The sequence below is a fragment of the Rhipicephalus microplus genome, chromosome 8 (genome assembly GCF_043290135.1).
Source record: "Rhipicephalus microplus isolate Deutch F79 chromosome 8, USDA_Rmic, whole genome shotgun sequence".
NCBI classification, from domain to species: domain Eukaryota; kingdom Metazoa; phylum Arthropoda; class Arachnida; order Ixodida; family Ixodidae; genus Rhipicephalus; species Rhipicephalus microplus.
Window position 1 is genome coordinate 14,885,698 of NC_134707.1, and position 19,522 is coordinate 14,905,219.

The 19,522-nt window shown below is 45.5% G+C and overlaps 1 protein-coding gene across 1 annotated transcript; it reads left to right on the forward strand.

The window, feature by feature from the left end:
* The first annotated feature begins 10,295 nt into the window (after positions 1 to 10,295).
* LOC142769343 (uncharacterized) lies at positions 10,296 to 19,212 on the forward strand. Its single transcript, XM_075872499.1, has 5 exons — positions 10,296 to 10,301; positions 14,106 to 15,227; positions 16,112 to 16,177; positions 16,989 to 17,078; positions 19,195 to 19,212. The coding sequence occupies exons 1-5, from the start codon at positions 10,296 to 10,298 to the stop codon at positions 19,210 to 19,212; spliced, it is 1,302 nt and encodes a 433-aa protein (XP_075728614.1).
* The last annotated feature ends 310 nt before the right edge of the window (positions 19,213 to 19,522 follow it).

Sequence of the window (19,522 nt, forward strand, 5' to 3'; positions counted from 1 at the left end):
AGTGATGACAGCTCTCGTTTTGAAGTGGTATAGGCGAATGCACAAGCAACCCAGTGAAATTTTTTTTTCTTTTTTTTCTAAGCCATGAATGCACAGATCTTTAGGACCGATAACCCAGATAATTCTGCGCTTTAAGTTTGTGCGAATAAGAACAAGCGTCCCGCGTCCAAAGCCTCCAGTTCCGGGCACGCATCGCGTGTTATACGCGAAAATCGGCGCACAACACACACATCTGATGATAAAGTAAGCAGATTAGGGGCCTCTGCTCGAAGTGCGTATAGCATTTTGGGCGACCCCGATCAGCGCATTGCTTCCGAGATCCGATTCACTCAAGCGACAGGGCTGGTTTTAGCTTTCGATCGCGCGTTCATGGGAGAGGAGAAAAGAAACGAGGGCGTGGAGAAAGCGACCCCATTTAATTTGCGACCTTCCCGATCGTGAGACGGCGTTGTTACGCAACAGGTTTCGTAAGAAACTGAGGAGGGGGCGCTGCGATACGATCGACGCTACGCTCTTCCTGCTCTCGAGGCACGCGCCTTGTGTATTAAGCCGCGTAGGCTGAAATGCGGGCGTGTCGCACTGCGTGCGCACGCAAACGGCGTTTTACATTCGTAATCGTTTCTGCACCGACTCGAATCGTTTCTGCACCGAATAGAAAACTGGGCGTCAGTACTTCTGTCACGTGAGATCACAATCGCCACTGAGTAGTATAAAAAAAACATTGTTTCCGAATAATTTATCAACTGAAGCTCGCATGTTTGGTCCCTACCGAGTTGTCTTTTCATCCACTTTTTAATTACCTACAACACAGCTACTACAATATATTTAAAACGGTATGATTGACGTTATTTGTACCTTCGTTGCCTGCGTTATTTGCGTTTATTCATTAAAGTTGTGTCAAACAAACAAAAAAAACGAGCCCCTCCTTCAGGCTGATTTGAAACCAAAGCTGTCCGCCTCCGCACCGAAATCAAATAATCCCCGTATTACACGCATTTTGCCTAGCATGGCCGATAAACCGCATATTCAAAGAATATAGGTATTCACAGCGTAAAGATGTTTAGTAACTCCCGCCACTTCCAGGATTACACAAGTGTTACACAAGAGTCTACAAGCGCTTAACAGCTGGCAGTTCATCTTTCTTTTTTATCGCTTATGTTTGAAAGAAACTTGCATGATATTCATTAAAGAAAAACAACTGTTTTCTGTTTATCGGTACGGTACAGAAATACCGAACATGCAGCACTAATGAATTCACAAACATCGCTCAAGCGTATACATCATGTAACGGTTTTTTTTTCGAATAAACACTAATATTATTGATCTCGGGAGAATCACGTCTCAAAGCTGCGATATCTTTATGAAAGACGCTGTAGTTGAGCGCTCTGGAACGTCGGTCATCTCGTGTTCTTTAACGAGCCCCTATGTCTAAGCCATCACGGTACAGCACATGCACCATACCCACTATAAGCCGTGAGGATGACGAGCATGCTGATGACGATGAAGATGATGACCACGGACAACGACTGCCTTCTGCAGTATATGACGTCTCGAGATGCTCTACGATGCATTTTGTATGGCTGGAAACAACCAGCAACCACCAAGGGAAAGCGCACAGACCTCGTCTTTGACGACTTCTAGCTAGATTCGATACCACAATAACGAAGGCAAAGCGAAATTCACAACTCAACACAACAAACATTCATGACTAATAAAGATTGTATGTAACTGTACATCACTTCGTCACTCATTTACACGCGTAGTGGTCAATGTCAGGGGTGAGACAACGTAACACCGAACGATTCCACTGCTTCTCCCACTGATCATCATCCTCTTGGTGGATCTGTCATCATTTTTAGAAGGCGAAGCTCCTTAAGGCATAGGCAAGTCTGCCGTTCTCGTAGCCAGCTCTAGTTCTCGGACTGTTCACTGGATGGCACTGCGGCGCTATGCATGAGAGCGTATAGTGTGATGGGAGACCACTAGATGGCACTCGCACGGCATAGGTGATGCCGTGCAAGTACGTGCAAGTCTTCACTGCAAAGTACGAATCCTCAAACTCACTTTTTAAGGAAAAAAAATAAATATAGTTTTGGGTTCATTAAGTATTACGGCTTGGTGGCGCTAGCCACCGCCCGATCTAAAGGGTACAGCCATATCCATCCATCCATCCATCCATGATGAATTGAGTACGAGATGGCGCTGCGTGCTCTCGTGTGATAAGAGACCGCGTTTGCTCTTTCATCAAAATGCGTTTGCTCTTGGCGCGCTTCCTCTTTCGCCAGCAGTTTGCGCGCTTCGAGTGTGAGCGACAAAGGCGGTGGGGCAGATGGCTCAAAAAGTGACTTCAGCACGTGCTTGGCGTCCTTACACGGTGGTCAACTGGGAAAATTCTTAAAATATTCACGGGTACCGACAAAACCTCCCGAGCTTTACCCACCCATTCAACCCGTAGATAAGCTGTAATTTTTGTATTCTACGCGGGAGAAATCGGCGCTCGTGTTGTGGAAGTGCAGCAGCAGTTGATTGAGGACGAAGCAAGCGCGTACCAGCTGATGACGATGATAATTACTGTTCCCCTTACCAGGCAAAACGAAAAGCTTGAAGAAGCTCCACCCTCAAACTTGAAGAGGAACAAGGAACGACACCCAGCTCTGCAGTTTTTTTAGGCTTAGTATCAGTGGCATAGCCAAAGTTGAAGGGGGGGGGGGGGGGGAATGCCAATCTTTCCTTCCTCCACAAAAGTTTTCAGTTTTGCTTGCGTAATATACACGCATGAACATGCATAATATGTGGTGCACACCCCCCCCCCCCGCCCCCGAAGGCTGGCTACGCTCCTGCTTGGTGTCACCAGAGCGAAACAACCTTTATTCATTATTTACATAGCACGTTCAACAACATAACTCAATGGCAGTGCAACCACACGACGACACACTCTACCCTCACACAGACCACACATTCTCCGTGTGCGGGTGCACTGTTCTTCAATCACGAATGAAGGTCACGCACAGCAACCTGGCTCCACCAATGTGATTTTCTCTATGATTACTCTGATTCACATGTGATGCGGTGAAACATACTTTGACTTGTACTTGGCCACACAACAACGTTTACATGTCACGCCGTAAATCTTACTTTGACTTGCACGCGGCCTTGAAATTTCACGTCGCGCGCTCCACACCCTCGCTCAAGAGTTCCCTTTTCAAGCATTACGGTCTGTGCATGCTATACGGGAGCGCGTCACACGGCAGGCTCACTGTGAGAGACGACTCGCGACAAGAGCTTTAATTAGAACTCGTGGAACCGGCTCGTCTTTCGTGAGAATCCGCATATCTCAGCTGAGCTCGCAGGACACACATGGAGTGCCGCGACACAGGCGTCATGTCGTTGTACGAGTCCACAGATCCAACCGAAGAAACCGTTTTCATCGCGGATCGATCGCTCATGTGCCGACCGCAATGCCCTCCCTCGGCGCCGCTCTGCAAATGGAGTTGGGCACGCTTCCGCAAGGCGCTCGTTTCGTATTCAGGCGCTTGAACGGGTGCCTCGAATGCCGGTAGGCAGTATACCGGCAGTCTATCTAGTTGCCGTGGTACCATATTTATTCGCATATAGGCAGTGACGTCAACCACCCAATCTCGAATTGTTCCAGTGTATATAGTGTTCATTTACTATAATAACGACGATATCTGATAACAATACATCATCGCGTGAAAAAATATGGTGCAAAAGTTGCCATAGTGCAGCTTGTCTGGTCCACGCGTTCGTCTTGTTGTTTATGTTTTTTTCTTGTCTCATGTGGGCAACGGGAACTATAGAAGAAATAAAACCAATTGATTTGATTGATACGTCGGGTTTAACGTCCCAAAACCATCTTATGGTTATGAGAGACGCCGTAGTGGAGGGCTCCGGAAATTTCGACCACCTGGGGTTCTTAACGTGCACCCAAATGTAAGCACACGGGCCTACAGCATTTCCGCCTCCATCGGAATTGCAACCGCCGCAGCCGGGATAATAAAACCAAGCACATCTACCATGTATGTATGTATGTATGTATGTATGTATGTATGTATGTATGTATGTATGTATGTACGTATGTATGTATGTATGTATGTATGTATGTATGTATGTATGTATGTATGTATGTATGTATGTATGTATGTATGTATGTATGTATGTATGTATGTATGTATGTATGTATGTATGTACGAATCAGTGAGGTCACGCATGTGTGCAGCTATTGATAATAACGAGGTCGGCAAGGCGACATGCTTAAGTATTGACGAATGCACCCTCCATCCTCTAACTTACCAACATTCCGGTATACATACGGCAATCCCATCTACCTAGGAATGTATACGGTACATAACTTCCAGGCCTGTTGTCGCTTCGGACGCGCTGCTGGCATTCGGCGTCGTCTCGTTTTCATGAATGCCGAACGTCGATCGGTGGTCGCCTGTATGCCTATCGAAAGCGTGTTTATTTCGGGAACAGGGTTACAGCCATTCGATCTTAGGACCGAGTGTACCGGCCGAGCGATTCCTTCTGAAGGCGCCAGGAGTACAGATGTGTTGTGGCCGCGTTGGGGGGCCCCGATTGCGCAAGAGGTCCAGTTTTTTTCTTTCGTTTCCTCCTCGCCAACTCTTGTTCCTTTTCGATGCTCTCGCTTGCATTCCCACTGTTTCCAATTCTGGAACGGCCCAGCTCGGTGCGTGTCTCTAAGATTGTAAGCACCGACACACACAGTTGATTTCAACAATAACAATAAAATGTGGTTAATATCTTATTACGCTTTACCTTCAGCACCAGTTGTTACGATGTGATGGTTTATCAATTACTCTTTGTCGCTGTCACCACGAAGGGCAACCTGAAAGGACGAATCAGATCGTGGTGGGAAGTCTAAACATTTGGAAAGGAAAACTCACTGGGTCCCAGAACCATCCGCCTTAAAAAGACACTATAGAGAAACAATGGCTTGGTTTAGGTTGGTCAACTGCATTCCGAGATATTTAATGCCCCAAGTCTAGCTCTCATAAGTTCATTATTAGCAGAGATAATCAAGGTTGAAGCTTCATTTTTAAATTTCCCTCCGAAATTTCGCGCGTGGCGTAAGAAACTTCAAAACGTACTTTTCGTATTTTCGTGACATTTACTTGATGAAATTTTTGAAACTTAGTATGCTAGGTCTATGGCACCCGTACATGACAATGTATTTTAATTTCATCAATTAGACGCTACATAAGACCAAGTAGGTGCCTTTGAAGCTTATGACGTCACGGTGTATAGTGCGGGAATCTCAAGGTGGCGTCTACACTGGTATTTTCTTTACTGGGTTTCTCGCTTACGAAACATCGTGTCGTGGTAAAAGTGCTGTTCACGGGATTGTGAAATTGTATTTTACTAATACGCGAAAAACAAAATTGTTTTGCACTTTATTGTCCCTCTAAACGAGTGGAGGGCGAATATAGGCTAGCGAAAGCCTTTTTATTTTTACGTTTTCGTCAATCTTTTTCCCGCACACATCCGACAACCTTCTGAACCTAACGTAGTTTTGCATTGCCTCTGCAAACTTTCTGCTGTTCATTTTATTTTGCATTGCCTCCGTGATCGGCTCACCTATGCCCAAAAGAAGGCACGACGTAATAACGAGACAGTTGCGTTCCGATGACGTCATCTGGCGACAATTTTCTGCATCACTCGTGCCAACGTCATCCGGTTGCAGGATGACGCCTATGTCGACAATAAATTCTCGCGTTTGGTGAAGAATCTAGCATTTCCACTTCAAGTAACAAAGAAGGTACCCCCTTCACATTTCAAGTTAATACGCTCTATTCAGCCTGATCAACGCAGATATGAAATTTAGAAAGCATGCACTGTCGTTTCTTTCAACGTTGCTGAGTTGCTCTGTAAAGGGTGTCTCAGCTGTCTTTAGCCAGAGTTTGAAAATATGTTGATGCAGTTTATGACGACGCCACCAAACGCATGTTGCTCCTTAGTACATAAAGCAAGTCGCATAATTTTTCTCCGCATAATTGCCTAATTGAGCATTTTATTTTACAAACTTTTCAGACAACGAAGATAGTCAAAATATTCTACGAGGAGAGTCGTCGATTGCTTTGCAGAGCATCGGTTAAACAGGTTCTAACTATGCAGCTGTTATGCGTTAATGTTTTCCTGCTGGCTACAGATGCTCGCGAAATACAAAAATGGCACCACGTCAAACAGATACACGCACATTGCCATGCACGTTGACATGCACGTAGGCGCGCCTATCGGCACGCCTTGAATGTGTGCTCCTTGACGTACCATGTAATACAAACGAGATGGCTTCATCGCGACAGTTCATGGATAAGCACACGCGGCGCTTATCGCTTGTGTTTCTGCTTGCGAAACGTGCGTCATCACACAACAACATCGAGCCCGCTGTCCGGTCGAGGTATCACATCAGGCAAAGTGCTGCATGGTGGTATGCACTCGGAATGTTGGGGAGCACTGCATTCAAGGCACGTGCAGGCATGCAAGCGGACTTGTCACGGGTTGTAGATATATTATTTCGCCGGCATCTGTAGCAAGCAAGTCGACCTATACATCCTTCTCATTGAATCTATTTCCCAGCTTCATTGTCCCCAAATTTGTTAATTGAGAATGCCTAATTGGGCAACGAGGCCAAAGGAATAAATGGTGTAACTTATTTCCTGCAATAGTTGACAATATGCATTTCGTCGCATATTCATTTTTATATATTCTTTTATTGTACGTCACACTTCAGGATATGTGGCCCTAACAGGACAGGCATAATTGCACGTAAAAGGCACAATCGAAAGCGTTAAACAAAGCCAGTCAAACAAACAACTCTAAACGGAAAATAATAAGAAACAGCGAGGATGTAAGTCTGTATTTATTCAGGTGAGTCTAAATAATATAAAGGTATCATGTTCCATTCTGCAACAATCCGGGCTAAAAAAGAACATTTAAAGAATACTGGCAACATAAAAGGGCAGTACTAAATTGCTTATTCGTGCTGGTGGGTACATGATCAACGAAGCGAGAAAAGTGCTAAAGACGGGGACAGTGTCATTCAATACGTCGGTATAATATCAACATCTGGGTACAGACAAGTGGGGCACACTGTATATAGCTCCACATGGTATGACCCAGAGAAACCTCACCAGCAAACATGTTCCTCTATGCAAAACGTGATTTGCACTAATTTAAATAAAATAAATAAAGTACAGCAAATAAATTACTTTGTCCGTGTAATCATTTAAGTGATCAATTACTTGAAGTGCGAGGATTTTCAAGGTCACCATTTATTTTTCGATAACATTTGACTGCAGTATAGCACGTCCATACCTTGTGGCTTAAAGGGCACGGAAAAAAGAAAACAAAAAGTATGGACCATCTCTCCAAATCAAATCTTGATGGGATGTGAAGCAGCAGCGGTCTGCATGGCTTTGACTCGTTAAAAATGGGCGTTGGTGCGGGTGCTGGAAGAACAAGTCGAAGTGAAACTCGGTGTAGCGTTTACTCGAGTAAACCTTTGTTTGAAACGCAAAGACACGGGAGTCGGTTAAGTTTTGTGCAAGTTTCATCGCAGCTAAATAGCCGAAAGATTGTTTCAACTTGAACTGTGGTCTAGCGCTGCGGGTGGCAGAGAGGGTGAAGTGAGAGAAGTGTGTTGCCAGCGGGCGGAGGAGGCGGCAGCTGCGGGCGCTGCGGCGAGCGTGCTACGGTTGAGGGAGAGAGAGACGTCAGCGTGCACCTGCGATGAAAGTGGGCGAGGGGAGCGAACGTCAACGCGCAGCTGCGGCGTGACCTACTGGCACCGCTCCAACGACTGTGGCGAAGGGAACGCGTTGCGGTGCGTTCGTATGGACATACGTACGTACGGTATTGCACACGTGAGTCAAAGAGCTTCTTCGCATCTAAAACAAATACAAGTGAGCTGAAAGCCAAGACTGGAGAGTAGGAAGTTGGACAAAGATCTCAAAGATTCAATATATACGTTCTGTAAATTAGGTGCACACAACCTACGCATGAGTAATCAACTTTCGTAAAGTTATTACAAAGCAATGCCATTACTTTTTGCAATGTAATGTCAATGTTTTCAGAGATGTTCTCTTCTAGAAAATAAAGGTTTAATAATTTCATTAATTCATCCAGCAGTAACTTGTAATGTAGTTATTTATCTTCTTAGACACAAATAGAAAAATGATTATTATTGCAATTTCTCCGTGTCTGATCTAAGCCATTGCCTTTCGAAGGAAGCCGGAAGTTGTTTGGTTCTTGTTTCGCGTCTTCCGAGCATCGAGCCCGGCACGCGGCATGCATAACCGCGTTGATTATGCTGCCTGAAGTAGGAGCACGCAACGTAGCACAAGGCCCGTTACTTGCGAACTGCGCTCACTCTTCCACCCATGATTTATCGCTCAATTAGGCAAACGAGGCTCCGGAAGAGCGAGAGAGAGATAGCTCGGAAGTTCATTTCCGCCTGCTCTGCGTGCGTCCAGTAAAGGGATTCCAGCCGGTTCCAGCGGCCAGTCCTTCGACTCTCCCACAATCGCGGTGCAGTGCGTTCGCTTTGTCCCGGTTAGGAGATCGCGCGTACTTCCGTGCGGACGGAACGCAGTTTTGGAGGAACGGAAGTAACGTCGAAGGCGTGGGCAACCGGAAGCTACCGGAAGCAGCCGGAGGCGATGTCGATGGCCAGACTGGGTGACGTTGGTGCTTCATGTACAAGTCGACCGCAAAGGGCAACAGGCTGGGACCGGGCAAGGCGAGGCAGCCGCGTTTACATAACAGCTGACCCAGGAATTTGGCAGGGGGAAGTTGTGCTCTCACGTCCCACTTATTCTCCTCACCTATCCCCCCCTCCGCCCTCCTGAATATGTTCCTCTTGACATGGTGCGCCCTTGAGAAACAAAGGTGTACTCTCTTGTACAAGTAGCACTATGCACATAAAATTGTTCTATCTGCTTGTCGTTCCATGTCGTTTCTGTATTCTATATGAATTCACGACTTTAGAAAGAGATGAGAGGTGACAGGGCGGGGGGGGGGGGGGGGAGGGGTTAAACAAATAAGAACGTCAAGGCACATCCTAAAGCACAGCGTTCTGAAATTTCCGCAAATTCATGCAGCTGTGTTTGTCATGTGGCGTTATTTGCGGAGGAATAAGATCGAAAGTACTGCGTGCTATTTTCGGTATGCTTGATTTGATGCCCCTTACAGCGCACGCTTTCCTCGAATATACCTTTGATTCCCGTAGGTTTGGTTGGCTTGTTAATACAATGCACTCACATTAACAAAAAATTTACCTAGTTGGCCAACTCTCGGTCTTTCACCTTAGAGATGGGGAGAGCAAACTCACAGGCACAAAAGATATGTGAAGACGCCGCGTTTTTTGCTCTCTTAATTTTTCTCTGTGTACCTGCTTTTATGCCCTCTCTCTTCAACATGAGTACCAGCATTACCTATTTGCGATTCTTTCTCATTTTCGATGTGATTAGGGCCATCATAATTTTGTTTGATTTTTCACTTCTACGTGTTTGGGATACCCGGTAGTAGCTGCCGCCAAACCTGTCTTTTTTTTTCTTCTAATAAAAAGTAAAGACAAAGACAGTGCGTCATCCCGTCGTTACGCTTTTCCGTTTTTTTTTTTGTTAGCTTGTGTTTTGAACACACATTTGCCGAATAAAAAGTTAGATCCATGGCTTCAGCACTGCCTTTCTCGCCGCCATTACCACAGACAAGACGACATTATGTACGCTGCTGAAATTTGGAAACGCATGTTTTAGTACTGATTATTTTACATGGTGACCGAAAGAAGGTGCCTCGTAGCCAAACGTGGTACGCCGCTTAGAAACGCAACCCCAAATTGCTATCTCAATGTCATATTTCGTTAGTGCAATCTACTCAGTGATTAGGCATGAAACGATTTCATTATATGTCCGAGATGAACGCGCAACCCTCTGAATAATCCAACAGATGTGGGCGCTTCCGTTACAGATTCGTGCTACAATGCAATTCTCCTGTTTTCGCTGTGATTCACTCAATTATTCAAGGTTATTCGTGCCTTCATTGATTTACGCGGTGGAAGTTAACGCACAGACAAAAACGCATGCGCACTTGCGTCAACTGGCGGTGCTCAACCAGATTGCCTTCCGGGAAAGCCAACACGGTCAATACTTGTCATCCACGACAACGGTGTCAGGAGTGTCGAACGCCATAATCTCAATGTACCTGTACGTGGTCGGCTTATGTTGATGTCGCTCTGAAAGTTCCCTGCGACTGACCAAATGAAGGTGAGTCCATCGTAGCCGCATGAGCGTTTCGAGCTAAGCATGGTCAGAGCAATCCTCGAGGATATAAAATAATGAAAAGACGATGAGTAGAAGACAGAGGTGGCAAATACAATGGCATACAGCGGCCAATGTTAATACCACTTCTCTCCTTCAAGACAGAAATTCATTAGAAGATGGCGGCTTGAACCTATAGCAAACCCTCGCTAGAGCCACTATTTTGGCAAGTGGCCTTACAGCAGCCATTGCTTGTATCCCTTCTCTGCTGCAAGACAGAAATCTATGGAAAACCAAATGCTTTGAACCTATGATCAGTCCTCGCTATAGCCAATTTTCTGGCATGTGGTCTTACAGCGGCCATTTTATGTACTACTTCTCTCCTGCAAGCCAGAAATTCATTGGAAATTCATTGAAAGATAGACGCTTGAACCTATGACAAACCCTCGCTACAGCCAATGTTCTATCAAGTGGTCTGTTAGCAGCTATTGTTTGTATTATTCTCTCCTGCAAGGCAGAAAAATATTAGCAAGATGGACGCTTCAACTTATGACAAAAGCTCGGTTAGAGCCAATGTCCTGGCTAGTGGTCTTACAGCAGCCATTGTTTGTAACACTTCTCCCCTGCAAGACAGAAATTTATTGGAAGATAGACGCTTGAGCCTATGACAAACCCTCGCTACAGTCAATGTTCTGGCAAGTGGTCTGACAGCAGCCATTGTTTGTATTCATTCTTTTCTGTAAGTCAGACATTATTTAGAAGGTCGACGCTTCAACTTATGAAAAATGCTCGCTAGAGCCAATGTTGTGGCAAGTGGTCTTACAGTGGCCATTGTTTGCACCACTTCTCTCCTGCAAGGCAGAAATTCATTGGAAGATGGACGCTTGAACCTATGACGAATCCTCGCAAGAGCTAATGGTATGGGAAGTGGTCTTACAGTGGCCAGTGTTTGTACTACTTCTCCCCTGCAAGACAGAGATTCATTGGAAAATAGACGCTTGAACCTATGACAAATCCTCGCAAGAGCCAATGTTCTGGCAAGTGGTCTTACAGCAGCCATTGTTTGTACCACTTCTCTTCTGCAAAGCAGCAATTATTTAGAAGATGCATGACTGAGGCTATGACGAATCCTCGCTAGAGGCATTTTTTTCCGGCAAGTGGTCTTCTTTTGCCCGGATCATTTCTCGAAAAAAGAAAACATTACTCGTCCAAATTTTTGCTCCTGCCACACCCTGCATTGGAGAATCTTCCGTCGCTTCAAACCGCCCCAACTGTACTCACGTTCGGGCTGGCTCTAATCCTTAAAAAATTGTAGCAAATGTTTCAGATAATCATAATCCCGCTGATATTAAGGTGCGATATCTTACTTCCGAAAACCACGACGTGGTTATGAGAGACTCCGTAGTGAAGGGCTCCGGAAATTTTGACCACCTGGTGTTCTTTAACATGCACTGACATTGAACAGTACACGGGTCTCTACCATTTAGCTTCCATCGAAATTCAACCACTGCGGCGAGGATCGAACGCGCGTCCTTCGGGCCAGTAACCAAGCACCCTATATAGCCACTGGGCCATCGAGGCGGACAATAATCATCCCTCTAGAGCTATTATTAGCGCAAGCGCCGCACTTTCACCATCTTAAAACCCATAAAACTTCGCGAAGTACTTTCCTCCGCTCTCGTTTCTCCTCGGTCTCCCCTCCTTCGCACTAGCATTTCGAACGTGGCGCCACCTGCATTGCACCTGCGAAGCAAACCCCCTCTCGCGGAAAAAGCGCGTCCTCGGCAGGCAGCGCACTCAGAGCATTCACGCCAGTCGTCAAACTTAACCTAAAATTATCTTAACGAGTGTAACGTTGGCCCATTACAGCTCTGTTTAGTGTCACGTGTGCGTGGGATGAGGCCTTGATCGAGTCACTCGGCGTCGCAGTCACGAGATGTTAACTTTGTGCCCACCGCCCTTTATTATATATGTTCTTTAACATGAAAATGTGATTGTTAGTGAGAACTCTCGTTTTTCTTGATTCATCGTTTACCGCGCGTCCGAAAAATCTTTATACTGTAAATAACATCGCTCCAACGTTCATGTGCAGCTGCTATGGCTTACCTCTCCACTAGGTGGCGTGATAGCACCCAAAGGGGCAGTGCGACTGTCTTTTCTTACACAGCGCATGGGTGGCGCAAACGTCGCCATATATAAGGTATACAATGCGTGCAGAGGGCATTCACAGTGATTCATGCAATGGAAGCAACAACTCACATTGGTGCTGTCGACATGCAATGGCGCTGTCGCCGACAGCCATTTTAGCGTCTTCTGAGGCATCCAAGGACTTAATGTGTCAGAAGCCATACATTATTTATAGTTGACACATTCGAACAGCTGTGGCTGTTTCTATAAGTGGTTAGAAGCACCAATCACAATTCGGAAGTGCGCCTTGTGAACGTATCTCACATACGAACTAAATTGTTTGGAAAATGAGCTACCGTATGAATGAGGTATCGTGCTACCACACGCGATTACTTCGCGAGAACTTACGTGACTGATGTAAACCTTCACACGGAATAGCGAAAAAAAATCACACGAAATGACACGTATGTGTGACGTTCCTAAACGATGCACGCACGCAATGGCTCGAAAGCATGCACGCTTTGCGTAGCTGCCCTCATATCGCAAGTTTCCCGGCTGATCACTCAACGTAAAGGAGCCACAGAAAGCAATTTACTCTCAAATGTGTACGAGAACGCCACAAAAACCAACGGTGAGTACGAATCCTAATGTGAGTTGCTGCACTCCAGTTTTGTTTATTCAAAATAGCAGGGCGAAATCTCTGAAGCTTCGCAATCACAATTTCGAACGTCTTTTCGCCTGCAAGCTAAGCGCCCAAATCATGCAGTACCGCGAACTTAAACCAGTCAGCGCATAACGAGAAGCAGAACACGAAAGCATGTATCGTAGACAGAAAATCAGCCCTACAGAAGTGTCAATAAATCTGATTGAGATATTGCGACGATCTGCACAATTGATTGTGACTTGTTTACGGCTTTAGAGCAGGTATCGAATAAGCAAACATCTAGCCATACTCCTAGTGAAAGACACGCAACTTACTTCGCAAAGTGGATTCGAACACGTCGGCCTGAAGTTCTCACTTCCGATTCTGTGCAATCATGTGCTTTGTCGCAACTCATTGTGCTTAGCGGTATCAAAAAGCTTTCGGCTGTCCCTAGACTAGTTCTTGCATCAGAAGACGCAACAACCACTCACGGCAACCAACAGTGACTTCATTCTTGGGTGAAAGGTATTTGACAGCACCGCGCGCACAGAAGGACACGTTCGTATCTCTTAAAACATATGCCCTGAGCCCCAACGGGGCCTCGCCTTCACAACAAAGATGACTCTCGTGAGCGAATATAAACAAATGAACACTGCGAGTGGTTCCACGTGACATTTGGCCAATACCGACGCGGCGCCGGCCTCGTAAAGGTCGGAGGAGGGGGAAGAAAGCGGAGGTGGGAGATTAACCACATACGTCGCTAAACTTTGCGAAGTTTTAGGGGCTTTACACGAACTCGCTCACTCATTCGAACTTAAAGAGGTTGCGGAAGAGGGTCCAGAGATATGTAAGAGAATCAAGCCACTTACCTGGGTTCACAAATGAAGGTATCACAGGAGTGAGCCCTTAAGCTTCTATGCTAGAGCAGCTTCTCGCTAATTAACTGATAGTATGAGTTTTTGAATGAGATACAGCATGCAAGGTAATTAACAGGACGCAGGCGTATTATCACTCACACTATTCATGGCGTCTCTTTCTAGAAGGAGAACCCAGAGTTTCACGACTCAGAACGGAGGCTGTCAGTAAAGGAACGGGAGCCACTATTCCAGCGGCTGTTCCAGGCAAAGGTGCGCCACATAGGCAGAAGGCAAGACTCGGCAGCTAGGAGACACCGGCCCTCTAGCTGCGCTTCGCTCATGGCCCGGAGCTTCCGTTTTCATGGCTGGCTTTGTCTTCTGTGTGGATGCTTCTTCATACGCAACCTCTTTGGACGCCCCGACCAACAACGATCACCTAAGGTGGTTTGGAAGAGTTGGTACACTTTGTACTCAAGCGGCTGCATCGTGTTTCTTTGCTGGACGGTGTTGGACGACATAGTCTACAATGGCTACCGGGCCGCAAAGAGTCGCCACGTGCTGGACAGCTCCCTGCGAGCGGTTGCCAACGCAGTGGCTCTGGTCAAGATCATCGTCAACCTGACGTGTCTCTTTCGTGCGTCCTCAAGGATCATCGACTTCTACGTCCGATCGGCCACCTTCGAGAGGCGAGTCCGGATGCCGTCTTGCAAGTGCTGTGCACCGCGACGCTACTTATGGTCCGACGTGCGACGGTCTTGTCTCTGCATCGTCTATTGCTCCATGTTCGGCGTCTCAGCATTCTTGTCACCTCGGGCAGTCGAGTCAACTCTTGGTCGTGGGAATGACAACGGCTGGATTGATGCCTTCTTCTGGATCAGCTTTATGCTCACGTCCTTCTTCTACTTCACTTACGACAATGTCCACACCGTAGCGCTGCGTTCTTCCTGTCAAGTACTCATCGAGTACGCAAAGTTCCAGTTGAGGGTCCTGGATGAATGCCTCGCCAGCGGTGCGAACGACCAGACCTCATCGACTGGTCGTAGGGAAGATGTCCCGATGCGCCTGGAAAGTGTTCGGCTGAACGTGTGCGAGATACAGCGGCTGAAGAACGCTTTCAACGATGTATGGAACTGGTCCCTGGTGGTGAACGGCGTTTTTGTTTTGCTCCTTCTTTGCACAGCTGTGTACGATCTCTGTATGGACGGACCGGGAGGCCGAGAAAATTACGGAAGCTGGTTCTACGCGGCATACACGACCTACGAATTCGTGTCGCTCACTTTTCTGAGCCAAAGTCTGTCGAACATGGTGAGTCAGAAATAGGGTAATATATTTACTGTGCTCTTGGTAATAAGCCTAAGTGTGCGTTGACTTCGGCATTTCTAGTTAAGCGTTTCATGCTACTTGTTATCGATAAAACAATCAGAAGCACTAAATCAAGGAAACCCGCTGTTGCTATGTGGTACAAGGTGACGTGCAAGTTTGTTTCATCGATAGCCCTTGTTCCTGTACTACGTCTGCAGACTTCAAGTCTCCACCGCCCCAAGACATATTTTGTGATTAGAATTGTAACAAAATCAGTAGGCAGTATGACGTACACACCGTATGACAGGAGAATGAATTCGAATGCCAGTCAAGTACACCTGCAGGATTGCTTGCGGTAACCTAGTTATACGTAACACAGATATGCTGGCCGACGTTTCGATAGGCAGACCTGTCCTGAAGAGGCCTCATTATCATTGGTGTGTTGTTTTTTGAAAGGCTCGTTTAGGGAACATGTGTCACATGATGTCATGACGTTGCTACCGCTACTGCAAAAAATGGAGAGAAAATCAAATAATGCTATCTTGGAGCGCAAAGAATCGAATATCTAATTGTCAAGTTGTGCATTCACTTGTGCTAATCGCATTGACGAGTTCTAAATTCTTTTAAAATATAACATTGCAATTGTCCGTATTTCTATAGATCAATTTCTCGCTAAACGACTGTGACTCTCATGTGTTCGAGTGAGTACGCATTTTATTTTTTTATAGATCCCTTTTTCTCCTTTTTTTTCTTTTTTACCTTCTCATACCCATTTCTCTTTCACTAGAGCAGGGTCTTGAACCGGAGTTTTTCTTCTGGTTAAAATCCCTGCCTTTCACTCAACTTTACTCTCTCTCTCTCTCTCTCTCTTTCTCTGAATATCACAGGGAAAGAAGATTCAAGACGCATGCAAGACTGCCCGCAGCGTAGACAATGATCGTTACAGACATGAGGCAAGTGTAGCATCGTATTTGTGTCTTAAATATAATATTGAACCACGTCAGTATAACATTTAACTCACCATAGATCGAGCTCGAACTTTACCTCCTAATGCAATGTGCCTCTTTACAAAGCATATGGGAATTTTATACGGTTTATTTACTTGAAAAATGCATTAATGGTACGCTTCTGTGTAACACTTGAATCATATTTATTGCGTGCTTTTACTCATTCACCAACAATGCACAGGTATTTGAAGGGTAAGCAGACATGACTGCAGTTTATTGGAACTTTTATTCTAATAGAAGGTATGCATAATATTAACACTGAAGCGTTCATTACCTTCCCTTCGTCGCTGAATCAACCAAACACTAAGAACATGCTGATAAAGAATATTATTACAATTCTCGGTAGTACGTGGCAAGGATCCGTCTCCATCATAATTCTTTCATATCATTACCCTCTCACTTTTACCCCGGCAGGCAGGGTAATAAAGTGAACACTGTTCTAATTAACCTCTTCCGCTTTTCTGCTCTCTCTCGCTATCTCTTTTGAGAACGCGTGTATAATGATCAAGTACTATAACGCCGTCATTGTGAGCATGTAATATGAATGAATGTCGCTATGTTTTAGTCACGTGAAAAAATGGTGAACCTTGAACCCTGAACCTCGAAAAAAGCTGCAACCAACTTCACTTAAGAGATTAGAATATTCCGAGTGGACTGCAAAGGCAAAAAGTCTGATATTTTAAATGCAGCAGTAAGAAAATCGAAATATATGCCCCATAGCTGTGTACTGACCCTAAAAAATTCTGTCTCTTCGCAGATGCAGTGTCTCCGCGAGAGCATCGACTCGGAAGGTCTCTGTCTTAGAGCAGGTGACTTCTTCAAGCTTAAGGTGTCCGTGCTCGTTTCGGTAGGTGTCGACAGCTACTTGCGGAAAATAATACTCAGTATGCACTCATTCCAGATGCCTTTCAAACCTGGCACTACAAGTATAACACGAGTTCCTGATGTCTCCGTGTGTAGGCCACATAAAGTTCCTTAAAAGGCTGACAACACTTCGTGAGATGGTATTGTGCCTCTAATAAGTACACGTGCAATTTGAATACGTGCGTCCTAATACATATCCACGTATTTAAAGAATCTGTACCCCATGTTATAGTGGCATAACCTGCACTTCTTGTTTTAGTAGCCTCATTCTGGCACTGTATGTTGCCCGGTGCAATTATCCAACAGTGGTTCTTCTTAAGGCTTCATTTAGCTTAGTGGTTCTAACAAAGACTTTCTCCTTGGAAACTTGGCGGTTTGTTTGTTAATGTAAACATACATATTTTTTGGCGTTAAATGAGTATGCCCTCTTCCCTTTGTTTCGGCAGATGGCGGCTGCGATAATCACGTACACGGTGATATTGCTGCAGACAGGCCAGAGTTCGTCGAGACCACTTCGGCGGCACTCTACCCGGACAACTGCGGCGAACGCCACTTCGTAAAAAGAACAGGCTCAAGTGTTTTAACCTAAGCTTGGGGCACCCTTTCCCCGGGCCTTTGACCTCGTGCTATTTGTCGCTGTGGCATTAGCATTTACTCTTTCGGCCTTGTCACAAAACAATGCCCAATAAACGCTTAACCACCTCAGCGAAGGCACGTTTTCCTTTTGTGTGTGCGTCCGTGTTTTGTTCTTATTTATTTTTTATCTCTCTCTCTTTTATCCCCTTACTCCCCAACCACAGTGCAGGGTAGCATACCTGATCTTACCATTAACCTCCCAGCCTTCCTTTTATTTCTTCGTGTTATACCGAAGACCTTTTCACTCAAGGCTCCCTGGACGCTGTCATAGTCCTCTCTGGGCTGTTGTTAGTGCGTGTGACCCACCAAAAAATGCACTTCCGAGGCTGTGACGTCGACTTGTGACTCTAGTGCAACAGCCCAGAAAGGGGTAAATTTTTCTGTACCTAAAAAAGGTTGATAGAAAGCGATCAGCCACATTTTCCTCTTCTTAATTTTCTTCGAATACGCGGTAAATCGCACCCTCCCATGGCGGCCGGAGTGGCGAACAGGCGGGCTGCGCTCAAATCATCTAATGGGTGATACAATGACTCTGATGAGTGATTTTTACCTTTGTATCATCATTTGTCGAGAGATTAGAAAGCAGTTTTCAGCTGAATTTGAGAATTTATTGTGAATTCTGGACCGCGGGCTGCGGGCTGCGTTATTACATTTGGCTCGCGTTTTCTCGTGACCCTCGACTATCGATCGGCAGCGCTTTCTGACCATGCTCAAGAAGTGTTGCAGGGCCCCTTAAAGCGATTTTTTTGCGTTTATCTGATACGTCGCTCCCACTGGACTTTCGCAATTTCGCTTTCCATATCTTTGTTCATCAGAGCCTTTTCATGTGGGTTCAATATAAAGATACAGTGGAAGCCAACTGCGCTCGTAATGGGCGTATGTCAACAGAAAATATCCAAAGAGGCAGGTTGATAATGACCACGTGACTCTCGCTTTGCGACACCCCCTACTAAAAGCGAATCAGTTCGTCACGCGAGAGCATGACAGTCCCATTAGGTTGCAGCAACCGATGTTTCTGCAATCAGAAAGCCAATCGGTGGGGGCTTTTCTCATAGCGTCAAGCGTTGAAAGCAAGCAGCTGCTCGTGTGCCCTGATCCTTTCCAACATCACAGAAAGGGGATATTACGGATGTAATATATATATATATATATATATATATATATATATATATATATATATATATATATATATATATATATATATATATATATATATATATATATATATATATATATATATATATATATATATATATATGTGTGTGTGTGTGTGTGTGTAACGATGGTTCTCATCGTTACAGCATGTGCTACGGCATAAGAACTCTCATGCGTATATAGTACGTGCCTCACCCCCCCCCTCCTCCCCCGCAAGACAGTCCGTGTACGGTGACCAATTCTACTACACAAAAGTCCCCTATCATCATGCATCCCTCTTTCTTGCTCCCCTTTTTCCCTTACCCTAGGGAGGAGTAGCCGGCTAGAAACCAGGATTCTAGGTGGACCTCCCTTACTTTCTCTTCATTAAACATTACGTTCTTTTTCTTCTTTGGTTTGACAGAAACGTTTCATTTCTAAGCATTGTGAATAAGTTTTTTTATTGGTCGTAAATCTTTTCAAGCGCTCATTGGCGTAATTACCTGGCCTTGTCGTGTCGACAAGTCGTTCGAGCCTCACAGCCACTTGTGCTCCCTCATTCAAATGATCGTAGAAACACTATTCATGTCTACTACCACGCAATGAATCCGTGTGCCTAGCCCACGAGCACGTGTCGATGTGGCGAGAGACGACCGA